The sequence below is a fragment of the Aquila chrysaetos genome, chromosome 2 (genome assembly GCF_900496995.4).
Source record: "Aquila chrysaetos chrysaetos chromosome 2, bAquChr1.4, whole genome shotgun sequence".
NCBI lineage: Eukaryota > Metazoa > Chordata > Aves > Accipitriformes > Accipitridae > Aquila > Aquila chrysaetos.
The window spans coordinates 5,793,351-5,806,725 of NC_044005.1; the positions used below are offsets into that span (position 1 = coordinate 5,793,351).

The 13,375-nt window shown below is 46.4% G+C and overlaps 1 protein-coding gene across 6 annotated transcripts in view; it reads right to left on the minus strand.

Annotated features, from left to right (window-relative positions):
* Window positions 1-2,674: 2,674 nt before the first annotated feature.
* SLC35F4 (solute carrier family 35 member F4) overlaps window positions 2,675-13,375 on the minus strand; it is a 128,105-nt gene continuing 117,404 nt past the window's right edge. For all 6 annotated transcript variants that reach the window (XM_030006679.2, XM_030006654.2, XM_030006664.2 and 3 more), the window contains 4 exons: window positions 7,372-7,497; window positions 5,932-6,124; window positions 4,140-4,229; window positions 2,675-3,126 (listed from right to left, as the gene is read on the minus strand). In XM_030006679.2, the coding sequence (XP_029862539.1) occupies window positions 2,885-3,126; window positions 4,140-4,229; window positions 5,932-6,124; window positions 7,372-7,497 (651 nt within the window). In that variant the 3' untranslated portion in view covers window positions 2,675-2,884. The remainder of the gene's footprint in view (window positions 3,127-4,139; window positions 4,230-5,931; window positions 6,125-7,371; window positions 7,498-13,375) is intronic.

Below are 13,375 nucleotides of genomic sequence, written 5' to 3' on the forward strand. Positions count from 1 at the left end.
GCTGGGACAAGGTGTGAAGCCAGCTAAGGGTGTAGCAGCAGTCCTGGAGTCAAGGGTGTGATCAACGTCAGCTCAATTACTCAGTTGGGGTGAGAAGGGCAGGTAGAAATCTCTACAAATCTTCAATCCTAGCAAAACTAGTTTGAACTGTTTTAATTGGCAACAGCTCACGTAAACACCCTGTTCTCCCACGTTCTGCAACGGATCCGGCCGTACCGTTGCCCCCGCTGATGTGCTGGGTGTCGCGTGGGTTAGGACATCGGTACTGAGCTGTGGATTTCCACTGGCTACAGGCGCGATACGCAATGGTGAGGAGACGAGCTTGCAGCGCTGTGTGTCTGGGATAACAGCACTGTAGCGTGGCCAGGTTACGGGCCAAGTAGCTTTCAACACAGATTTCACAATAATCTAACTAACTTAATGAAAAATTAAGGTTTTGCATGTCACAGAATATTTATTCTGATAATAATTCCTAATATCAATGTGAACATCAGTCTCTTTCAGAGATGAATTCTCTAAAATGCCGGGAAAGGTTTGAAATGGCTTTCCAAAGCTACTACCTCACTGAAAGGTCACTTTATTGAAAGTAAGTCAAACAAGGAGCTCCTGGAGAAACTCAAACACAAAAAGAAAGCCTACAGAGGGTGAAAGGAAGGACAGGTAGCCTGGGAGGAATACAGAGAAATTGTCCGAGCAGCCAGAGATCAGGTTAGGAAAGCTAAAGCCCTGATAAAATTAAATCTGGCCGGGGATGTCAAGGGCAACAAGAAAAGCTTCTATAGGTATGTCGGTGATAAAAGGAAGACTAGGGAAAATGTGGGCCCTCTCCAGAAGGAAACTGGAGACCTGGTTACCCAGGACATGGAGAAGGCTGAGGTACTCAATGACTTTTTTTGCCTCTATCTTCACCAGCAAGTGCTCCAGCCACACCGCCCAAGTCACAGAAGGCAAAGGCAGGGACTGGGAGAATGAAGAACTGCCATAGGAGAAAATCAGGTTCGAGACCATCTAAGGGACCTGAAGAGATGCATCCACGGGTCCTGAGGGAACTGGTGGATGAAGCGGCTAAGCTACTATCCATCATATTTGAGAAGTCGTGGCAGTCCAGGGAAGTTCCCACTGACTGGAAAAGGGGAAACATAAACCCCATTTTTAAAAAGGGAAAAAAAAGGAAGACCCGGGGAACTACAGGCCAGTCAGACTCACCTCTGCGCCTGGCAAGATCATGGAGCAGATCCTCCTGGAAACTATGTTAAGGCACATGGAAAATAAGGAGGTGATTGGCAACAGCCAACATACATAGCTTCATTAAGGGCAAATGGTGGCCTTCTATGATGGGGTTACAGCACTGGTGGATAAGGGAAGAGCAACTGATGTCATCTACCTGGACTTGTCCAAAGCATTTGACACTGCCCCCCATGACAACCTTGTCTCTAAATTGGAGACATGGGTTTGATGAATGGACCACTCGGTGGTTAAGGAATGGACTGGATGGTCACACTTAAAGTACCGCAGTAAACGGCTCGATGTCCGAGTGAAGACCAGTGACAAGTGGCGTTCCTCAGAGGTTGGTACTGGGACCGGCGCTGTTTAACATCTTTGTCGGCGACACAGACAGTGGGATCAAGCGCACCCTCGGCAAGTTTGCCGACAACACCAAGCTGTGTGGTGTGGTCAACGCGCTGGAGGGAAGGGATGCCACCCAGAGGGACCTTGACAGGCTGGAGAGGTGGGACTATGCAAACCTCATGAAGTTCAACAAGGCCAAGTGCAAGGTGCTGCACATGGGTCGGGGCAATCCCAAGCACAAATACAGGCTGGGCGATGAGTGCTTTGAGAGCAGCCCTGCTGAGAAGGACTTGGGGGTATTAGCGGATGAAAAACTGAGTATGGGCCAGCAATGTGCATTTGCAACCCAGAAAGCCAACCGTATCCTGGGCTGCATCAAAAGAAGCATGACCAGCAGGTCAAAGGAGGTGATTCTGCCCCTCTGCTCCACTCTGGTGAGACCCCCCCTGCAGTACTGCGTTCAGCTCTGGGGTCCCCAACACAAGAAGGACATGGACCTGTTGGAGCGAGTCCAGAGGAGGGCCACGAAGATGATGAGAGGGCTGGAGCACCTCTCCTATGAGGACAGGCTGGGAGAGTTGGGGTTGTTCAGCCTGGAGAAGAAAAGGCTCTGGGGAGACCTTATAGCACCCTTCCAGTACCTAAAGGGGGCTGACAGGAAAGATGGGGAGGGACTTTTTACAAGGGCATGTAGTGATAGGACAAGGGGTAATGGCTTTAAACTGAAAGAGGGCAGATTTAGATTAGATGCAGGGAAGAAGTTCTTCACTGTGAGGGTGGTGAGGCACTGGAACAGGTTGCCCAGAGAAGCTGTGGATGCCCCATCCCTGGAAGTGTTCAAGGCCAGGTTGGATGGGGCTTTGAGCAACCTGGTCTAGTGGAAGGTGTCCCTGCCCGTGGCAGTGGGGGGTGGAACTAGATGATCTTTAAGGTCCCTTCCACCTCAAACCATTCAATGATTCTATGTTCAATTTTGAGATTTAGCTGGAAATATCCAAGATCTGTATCCTTGAGAATGTCTCTACTTTTGCTACCAGAAGGAGATGAATGATGTAGACTTGATCCATATTTTAAGGCCACCAGTTCAGTAAGCCACAAGCTTAAATGTCTTTTATTACAAAACATTTTATTGTAGTTATTTACACCCGTTCCTTGATAAGTGTATAAATGTAAACATTTATTATAGATGTCTTTCTCTTATCTTACAGTTCATCCCCAGCTCAGAGTAAATGTCATTTTTAAGCATACAAGTAGTGAGGAAATTTAAGCTATATTCACAGAATATACATCTGCGTGCAGTTAAAGTCCACCAGCCCTAAGCTAGTGGTATAGACACTGTCCCATTAGCTCTGCTTCTGCTTCTTGTGTGTACGCTGGAGTCTGTGATGTCGTCGGCGTGATCCTCACTTTTTTTCTCTTTCAAGCTGTTGATGAACCTAAGGGTTATTTCATCCCATTCCTCAGGGAGCAACATCAGCAGAAACCCAATGCAAATGATGATGGTGGCTCCCAACCTCACTACGCTGAAGATCATTTTGTGCTTCAACAGATCCACAGCTGTGAAGAAGAAACAACAATGCCATCAAAACCGCAGCAGGATAAACTACAGCATCAGACCAGCCTGGCACATCTCCGTAACCTGTGTGTCGCACTCTGGCCATGATACTGGCCACATCACTCTCAATCCTCTAGAGCAACCAGCTCCTTGAGTTCAGAGAACAGCTTTGACCTGAGAGTATGGTACTGGAAGCGTCACATCTCCTCACCGCCTTCAGGTAGGCTCTGAGGAAGCCTTGTAGGGCCAGTCTAAGCCTCAAGGTTTCCATTTCTGCTCTGAGAGAGAAGGTACTTTATGGTAAGCCTTTATCTACAGCAAGTTGCATCAGCATAATGTTTCCTTTGGCAGTATGGACCAGTGACAGGGAGAGAGCAGCGTGAAGGTCAGAAAGCTGGAGTCAATGCCTCCAAGCCCAGCATCCAAAGTCCAAAACCAGCAACAAACCATGCAAATCAGAGCCCTTCAGCAGCCTCTTACAGGTACTGACTGTTTCGCAGCTCTGACCTGCACTCCCCTAAAAATAGAGGTTGCTTTGAAAACATGCTCAAATAGCTGGAGTGGTGAGGCTAAGAGGGTGGAAGAGGAGACTGGAAGAGCAGAGACAGAGGCTATTCAACAAGATAAGACTCTAGCGTAAGCTTCCACATATACACCCTGCCCTGCTGCTGCATGGCAAGTCACCAGCAGAGTGCTGAGCCACAGCAGCAGCATGCTGACCCCACCATGTCTCAGCAGCAACCAGCAGCTTTGGGCTGCTGGCTGGGGATCAGCCTGCCCTCTCCTCTGCGTGGTATGGACGCATCCCGTCACTCCCAGAGAAAGGAGGCAAGACCAAAAAAAAAGGCATTCACCAACTGAAACACCATCACCAGGAGCATCCGTGGAAGCCAAAGGAGACTGAACTGCTTTTGAAATATGTGACAACAGATTTTGACTACTTAGACAATAAACTGCTGCTGCTCTCTGCATGCCCGTGTGCTTATTTTTCCACCAACGACGCTGGTACCTGTACCTGCATTTCCAGGGACGCTGAGCACTGTGCCAATAGAGATCAGAATGGGGTATGTAAGCACGACGCCGACGTTAACCAGAATATTGAAAGCTAGGGAAAAACAGAGAAAATAACACATGAGTATTAGGAAAAACACTAGAGTGAGACTTTTCTCCTCTACCTTGACTCTACAAGTATGATATATGCTCAGTATGCACACCACAATGATGTAGTTGTCACAAAGTGATTGATTTTTACTTTTTTATATATGAGTGTGACATGAGGGGAAGTTCTGCATGGGGGAAGAGAGAGGGCTGTACATCTTTACACAAATTGTAGTACCAAGGTTATCACACTTGTATTTCACAGCTTTGTCCAAGCTTTAATCAGATACCAACAACCTAGTTCTGCTGCCACAAGCCATCATTTCTCTTCCTACCAGAAGGACGGTAATCCCAGCTTCCCCTCTTAGCTGAGGCTGTGTTGTCCTTGTCTTAGTAGGACATTTCACTGATGAAAGGTCCCACACCCCTCTAGCTGGACCATGCACCCAAGGTGATGGCAGCAGGAACTCGTACTCTAAAGGACACTAAATACAACTAGCTGATGAAGTTAACTGCAGCTAAATAAAACCTGACAGAAATACAAATGTTCCAACACCTTTAATTTATCAGGTGGGTTTTTTTTTTACGTGACAGCATTCCCAGCCTGCTCCAATTTCCCTGACAGACCAAAAGCAAACTGCAAAAACTTCCCTTTCATACCATTTCCTAGGGTGCTCTTGCAGCCAGGGGCTGGTGCTGTGGCAGGACCCCAGCTCCCCTCCTCCGATCACCCACCACCCAGTTCTGCCATGAGTCCCCTACATAAAAGGAGCAAGTTTGTCTGCTCCACAAGGTTACTCCCTCCTGATTAGGATTACACAACACTTGGGTAGATCGCTGGGTGATAAATTATCCCTGCTTTTTGTCCCTTAGGTGCTCACAGACCAGCTGCAATTCTGGTTAGAGCAGTTTCAAGGTGCTTACAGCACTTCAGCTGTCAGCCCGACCATGTCTCAGGACAGCTGTGTGGATGAGCTACGTACCGGGCAATGCCATTCTCTTTATTTCCATTTAATATACTTGTAGTGGAGACAAAAACCTCTTCAATTAAGAAATAATAGAGACTTTACTGAAGGAAAGGATGTTATATCTGGAAATTAAAACACCCCTGGGCTGAATCCAACAGATATTCTGCCTGGCTAGAGGATAGCAATTGTGGGTCTGAAAGAGGGAGCGTTGTGGAAGGGCGGAGAGGAGGTGAACACCGCAGGCAATGAAACAGCACCAGCCTTTGCAGGCTAACGCAAAGCTGTGTGAGCTCTGCCCAGAGCCCTGCAGCACCCACAGGAAGGTGCCCCAGCAGCGTGGGTCCCCGTGTCAGTGCACACACACCCCACAGAGCATGCCAGGAACTGACTGGGTACATGCAGCCCTTTGAAATTGGATTTATAGCAATCAAGCTGTGCCAGAGACAGAGACATACCAATGAAACTACAGTAGGAATGTAAAGATGAAAAGTGGACAATTAGTATGACTGCTTCATGTTTATTCTCTGCTATTAATATTAGTATTAAGGCTTCTTATGAAAAATACAAATAATTTCTCAAGGAGTACCTGTTTTCACTGGGATCAGATTTAATCTGTGAAAGAGCTCTGCTGCTTAAGGGAGTAGGGGGGAATCGTTTGTGCCTGACGCTAATTTTGTATTGGGGTGGCAGGGGGGAGAGGGAGAAGAGCTATAAAAATGAGTAAATTTTTTTATCACATACCTAACCAGAGGCCGGCTACGCCACACAGGTAACCCCACGGCACAGCAGAGAAGGGGGACCAGTACTCCACTTTTGTAAAATACAGTATGATCGGGGTAACAGAGATGAAAATTAAATTGAAGAAGCCCAGAGTAGAAACAAAATGAGCCGCTTCCCCGAAGTTTGCACTTCCAAGAAACATTTTGAACAAAACCTGCAAAGGAGAGGAGAGAGGAGGGGTTTAGACTTCATGCCTGTCATGGGAAGCGAAGTCCTGCTGCACAGTTTCCACTCCCTTTGGGAGAGCGGGGCACAGGACAGCCCTGACCAGGACAGCATGCCACAACCTGGCCCCTTCCTACAGAAGAGTTCTGCAAGGAGAGCTTTGGTCCGATTTCTGTCCTTTCCTGCCTTTTAGCGCAGAGGGGGATACCATGTTATTACCGTGGGGACGGTTGAGTCTGTGTAACAAAGCTTAATACAAACTGCCATGAGGGGAGTAACTAAGAACCTAAGGACAACACCATTCATGCAACAAAGTTACAGGACTTGGGCTGTGCTTGGCACTGTTAGGATTTGTGAGGGGACTCCAGTGATTTCCACAACATGAACCTGCTGTGAGAGGAAAGCCTAGCCTGGAGGGACTCGCTTCGGATTCCCAGGCAGCACAAGCCTCATGGAGGATTTGTCCTACATGAGCCTAAATTCATGCACTTTGAGTGACTTGTGAATGGCCACAACAAACTTACTAGCGAGACAAGCGAAGTCTAAAGCTGGGAGGCAACTTCTTCTCCCACTACAACTAACTCCAAACTTCTGCTCCTCTTTACACACACTTCACCCTCCCCGAGCTAACAATAAATACAACCACGTTTAGCCCACCCTGTTTCTAACAACTCAGACACATCCCTGCCCTCTTCATCCCTCACCTTCAAGGGCAGCCCCTACTTTCAAGCAGGCGGCAAAGCCCTGCGCGTCTCTAACGCATTGCCTGCACCGGGCGCACACACACAGGCTCCAAGGCCAGCACGAGCGCGGAATACACAAGAAAGCTGCAGTGCAGACCAGGGATGAGCCGTCCGTCCTCACTCAGAGAAAGCAGCACTATCTGCATTCAGGCTCTCCTCCCTGCTGCATATGGCAAGCCCCTTCGAAATAGTGTCGATAAACTGCGGTGGCAGGAAATGATTAAAACATGATCCTAAACTCCTTGCAGCATAGTAACGGAGATTTCATTAAAGGAACATAAAGCAAAGTCATTCTGAATATTTGGCAGCTAACAACTAATTACCCTCACAGCAGATTTCCTGACATCATGACATTGCCTGGTCACACTATGAATGATACAGGAGGGATGAATAAAATAAAACATTTCTTTTATAGTGATTCGCTTTGTACTCATGCATTTTTAACATCCAATGTTAAAGAATATAAGAATACTAATAAACAGTTATGACCTACCTTATACAATGCAGATGTAGAGGCTGATCCAACAGCATATGCTACCCCAATAATTGAATCGCCCTGGAAACCATCTGCATATGCCATCATTACGATTCCTGTGATTGCCATTATTGCTGCAACTATCTGCACAGACAAAGCAAAGCAATGTAAAGCTCAGTGCAATTTCATTACGTGGAAAGAGATTATCACTGTGTGGGGTTTTAATGAGTGTCACTAGCTACTTTCTCTGACTTGAAGCTTTCTTGGTTTCCCTTAAATAGGGAAAATTATGTGCAGTTGGGAGAGATGTAAAACATAATGAAAGTGTATGCACTGATAGCAATACAGATCTATAGCACTGCAAATCCTCCTGGGACCCACTGACAGAACATCCATCATTAAGTATTTTATAAGCTAAACATCCACTTTGGAGATATGACTCCAAGATCAAGAACTTTTAAGATATTATGCTCTACTATACAACAAGAGAAATATTTAGCAATGCCACCAATTTGACTTGAAATGCAGATATTTAGATAGCTGACCTTCCTGGACATCACTGCAGGAGAATGACCCCTGTATTGTGGAATACCAGTGTACCACTGGGAGCTCTTCCAGGCTGCTCCGGCTGTACACGGTATTTCCTAACAGCCCTGCCAGCTTTCTTGGACAGACAACCAAATTTCTTTATGAAGCCTTTACCTTTGTGCTTAGGTTTTTGGCCTCATTTGAAAAACCCAGACAGAGCTTCTAAGGATCTTCAAAGAAAAAGAACAGAAATAATTAACTACACTGTATTTGAAATCCTGGGTCTTGACTCCAAGGACCTTAAGGAAGCAGTAGGGATATCGACATGTATTATTCTTTGAAAAATTCCCCCTCTACCTAATTGCCCTCAGCAGGTAAATACGGAGTCTGAATTTCAAAGACACTAAATACCTAGCTTCCATGAACTGCAAAGGAAAAAGTGTTTCCTCAGACTTGTGGACAGTCACAGCTCCATTTCTGAAAGACAGGGTTTTTAACAGAAATTGAAGAAAAAAAAAATATCGGTATGACGTTAAACATCTTATCATTCTAAAAAAGGTTGTTTGCATATTAGAGCTGGGTGTAGAGCAAAAGATGCACAAATGCCGATACCCAAATCTGGCTGTTAGAGAATCACCAGCAACATTGAAGGTTCAGACCCTGTTTTCTATTCCCAGATATCCACTGAATCACATAACTCCCCAGTGGATGGGCAAGGCAGGCTCTCTCCATTCATACAAAGGAAGAAACTAATGTGGTTCACCTCCACAGCGCTAACCTCGACCATCACTGCCACGTCAACTCACTCCCAAACTCAACTGCTGAGCCAGGCAGGGCTTTTTACCTTCTTGCTCCTGCAGCTCTGGTACAAGTCCTGAGCCAACACCAATGTGAGATGGACACTTGCTTCCTGGAAAATGTCATTAAACTTCATTTAAGAAATATTTACTGCTAGACAAACCTAAGCTTCGTGTGCTTCACACCACAGACTTTAAAGGCATCTTGACCAAATCATGTGCCCTTCTGCAGAGAAGCCTAACTTTCAGATCTCACATAGTTTTACCAAGAGGCTCAGAAAACCCACTGATACTCATACTGAGCAGACATAAGCCAGGCTGAGGCAAGAAGCACAAAAATCCCACAAAACAATTTCAACAGAGCCAGTCAGTAGAGCAAATCCATGTTTCAAGGAACACATGCCTGACTCAGGTAAAGGTGTCCACACGTGGGACACAATGGAGAACCAAGAATCAACTCCCTGGGTGGAGCCAATCTCTGAGACTACAGGTAAAAACGTTAGCGCTCCTAAATCCCATAGGTATCTAGGCCAACATCTTCACTGGGGGACTCATCTCCTAGGTGCAGCTTTAAGTACTTCTCTCTCACCGTTAGCCCCGTTTTGCCAGTAACTGAGGCACACAGGTACCCGCCTCGCATTGCAGTCGCAGTGCCAAAGGCAGAGTCACAAACCACAGTGCATGTCTATATCCCACCTTACTTCTATTTAAAACATCCAAGCTCCAAGATACAGTTCAACAAAGCTGTCCAGCTGTCACCTAAACCTGAAGATACCATTGATACCTCCAAATTCACCATGAAATGGCACTTGAAATCCAGGTCCCCCAACTTAATGACAAGGGCTGGAGTCACACGTGTACTCACAGTCTTTCAGGTGTAATGCAATGGTTTCATGAGATCTGGAAGGGCTTTAGCAAGAGGGGACCAGATGGCTTCCCTCCCCTCCTTCCCAGAATAACACATCCCAGCAGTCAGGCCATCCCAGGTGGAGGGCTTGAGTCCCTTCATCCAGAGGAGGAACGTGGATCCAAGAGTGCCTCCTCTGGACTTAGGGCTTTTGCCAGCAGGCTGCTGAGGAGGACAGCGGAGCACATTGCATTTTCCACTGCCGAAATGGGAATCTGGCCTTCACTCCTTAAGTGAGTTGGGGTGCTGGAGGACATCACCCTCTGCTGTTCACCCTGCTGAAAAGTCAGGGCACATCTGGCACAGGACGCACATACCATCACCCAAGATGCAGCAATGTTTAGTTTAATCCCTTACCTTACATCTATACAAGGACCTGTGAGCAAAAGAAAGTTAAATTCTCTTAGAATGCGTTCCAGCCCCGTTCAGAGGGAATGGTCCCTACAGAGCTTCTCCCTCCTACCTTTAGTTTAGTGAGTAGTTCGTTAGCAATATAATTGTGTAACACTGCTGTTCACCTTACAGCTTATCCTAAGATACAAATACCACAAAAGTCTGGCCTTGCAGCAATGCCGAACTACACCCAGGACCTCTCAGACATCAGCATGGCCCCTCCTATCAGTTTCCAGAAGTCCCCCTTGCCCTGCTACACTGCCTGGCTGGTTTCATCTCAGGCAGCACTATACATCTTGCCTTGCACATAAATTCAGATGTAGCATTTCAGCTGTCAGCTGGAATATTTCAGCTGTAATGTTTCAAGCAAGGTCTCCCACAAGGCAAAACAGAGAAGTCCAATGTAGTTATCCCCTCCTTCCAAGGGAAAGGATTGAGCTTTAACTCTTAGCGCACTCACTGCTCCCAGCAATTGCACCCAGCAAGTGAGTCCTCTCCTTGTATTAGTGAAAATGAGTAGATCCATCATCCCCATTAGGAGATTCTTCCTGTTGGGAAAAACATCTTCCCAGTCTGACTACACCAAACTCAGAGAGCCACTTTCCTAATTTAATGAAATATTTAGAAAGCCAAACACTTTTTTTTTCCTGAAACAACTAAAATGATGGACACATATGGAGCAGCATCTCACGAGACATCAGATAAATAAGACCTGACACTAGAAAACGGCAAGAACATTATTTAAGTTTCATGGTCAAAGCTCTTCCCACAAGTTCTACACCACTGCATTAGCACAGTTGACCTCTGCCTAACAATTGTCATGTGTTTGCTTTAGAAACCTGAGAGCACATCCCGCAGGCTTCTGTAAGCTGACAAGAAGCAGCAAGGTCGCAGTGAAGCAAAGCTGGTTGTTGTAGCTGACAGCTCGTTAAACAAGGCTTTTAATTAATGGAAGAGGGTAGTAACTTTCTTCTGGAGCGTCCTAGGTAAGGAATGAAATTAGCCTGCCTTTTTTTTTTTACTCCCCCTGGAAGAGAGCAAGGCCAACCAACATTTTACTCAAGAACAATTTTTCCCATGTGAAGCACAGCAGAAAATGAGGCGCTGTACTATAAAGAAACCTGTTTCCAGGCTAGAGTCAACCTTTTGGGGGCAAAAATGTCCCCAAACCACTCCATACCTACCTAATAAACATTAATTCAACTTCACAGATAAAAAACAACCGAGGGCTCAAAAATGCAAACATTTAAGCACGTGGCTAAATCTAAGCAACACAAGCCAACGGAACTACTCGAATACGCGAAGTCTTTTAAGTGTTTGTGCTTGCTCTGAGCCAAAGCTGTCTGGACTTCCAGAAGTCCCAGTGTAACATGGATACATTATTAATTTGTGAGATGTTCGGAAGTGTCCAAGCAAAGAAGATTACGGCACAGGCAGGGATTGTGCTATGTTTCCTAGTGCAGGGCAGTAGATACTTCAAGTACTAAGGTCTACCTGCACTACTTTTATAGGTAAATAGCTAATAGTTATTGCTGTATGTGTCCTTCTCATATGAATACTCTTTCTCCAGCTGGTATTTTTCTCTCTTGAGTTGGGTGCAAGCTTCTTCCCAAGCTACAGCATCACCACTGAGGACACGTGTCTCTCACTGCAGAACACACACTCCGTGTAGCTCAAATGCAGCCAGGGCAGCTGAAACTTTGCGTGCAACCCCGGGCAGCCCTTCTGCAGCTAGTCAACACTTCTACGGGCAAGATTATGCCGTACCATAAGGTGGCCATCAAGACCGGTTTGTCTTTAGACAGCCCATCTGAAAATCCAGCCCCGCAGCCTGGCCGGCGGCTGCTTTCCAGAGCGGTGTGCCGGCACGCAGGCGGGGGATCGGAGAGCTGTCAGGCAGCTGGCCGTGCGGCTCCCGGGTGCCCACGTGCATCTGCGGGCACTTCGGAGACTGCCTGCAGCAACACCAGGCGGGCAGGGAACTGGTGATGCTGGGAATCTGCTGCAGAGCCGCTGGTTCTCAAGCCCGGGCAGATGAAAGCGGTCTCGGGTACACAAGCGCCGGCTGCATCCCCATCTCCGATGCGCTGCAGATGTGCCCGACGGCTCTGAAGCTCTGAAAGAGCTGCTAGGAGCTGGGCTCCTTTGAAAAACTGGCTGTGCTCCTGGGTGCTAAGTGCTTTTGCAAAAACACTGGCTCAGAATATATGATTAAGCTCTTATTTCTTTTTGTCTCCTTACTGTCCAAATAACCTAATTACACTTGTTCTCTGAGAGGTCGGGGGGTGAAGCAGTAAAGGCATTCAAAGCACAGAAGGCTGGGTCCGTGCTGTTTTGTCATATTTTAGTTCTCAAACACTCTCCTGCGTGGTTATTAACATCATTAAATGTTATTCTGGCAGGAGGGCTACAGGAAAATGCTGCTAATTACCTTTCCAGCAATGTGCATCCAGAATCTGCCAGTTAGCAGCAAAAACCAGTTTCTTGTATGTGCAGAATTTCCTGGTCACTTTTTCTGCCAGGTTTTTCTTGTGCAAACCTCATGGTGTTTACAGCATTAATACTAATGCATATTTACTGCAATGTTTTTTTTAAGTCAGTGAAAAATAACTAATAACTGAAAATAGCTTTAGTATTTTCAATCTAGGTTTCTTTAAGAGAGTAGGCTAGGAAAATATGAGAGTTATGCTTGCTCGTCTAGAAAGAGGTTGCTTTGACACAAAAGTTAGCTTAAAGGGTACAAAATTTCCCATTTTTTCAGCTGGAACCTGAGAGGGGCAGAGGAGGCCAGTTACAGTTCCTGTTAATTTCTGTAGAGAAGAACTGAGGATTTCAAACCCTGCTTATTCTTTGAGTTAGTCATCAGCAGGCTGAGGGTAGGTCACATTTACCTGATGCTTCTATATTTTAAGTTGTAAATGAAACAGATATACAGGTGTCTGGCTTTAGAACTGCAAGATGAAATGTCCATGTCCTTACCATCAAGGGCACTATGGCTGAGGTCTGTGAAACACAGGTTCGCCTCCTTGACTTTGCCTCGTCTGGACACAGACCCTCGACTGAGCCAGTCCAACAAAACCCTCCTGGAAGATCCCTGCCCAAGAGTTCACTTGTGTGATGGCATGTATGTCTTGAGGTGCTTAGGCCCCATACCATTACTAACTGCCCAGCCAGCCCTGTCTCACCAGGAAATCAGGGGAACTGTTTTACTTTAAACAATTTCCTCTTCCATTCCCAAACCCCAAGCACAGTGCTTTCTGTTCAGCGTGCTGGTGGCTGCTCCAAGAGCTAGGTCAGATGCCTGTGAAAAGAGGATGCCTTTTCCTTTCATTTCTGAACCCTTCTATCACACTATTAATCAAAAAAGGCTGCTGTGCTCATTTTTTAAAAAACAAAC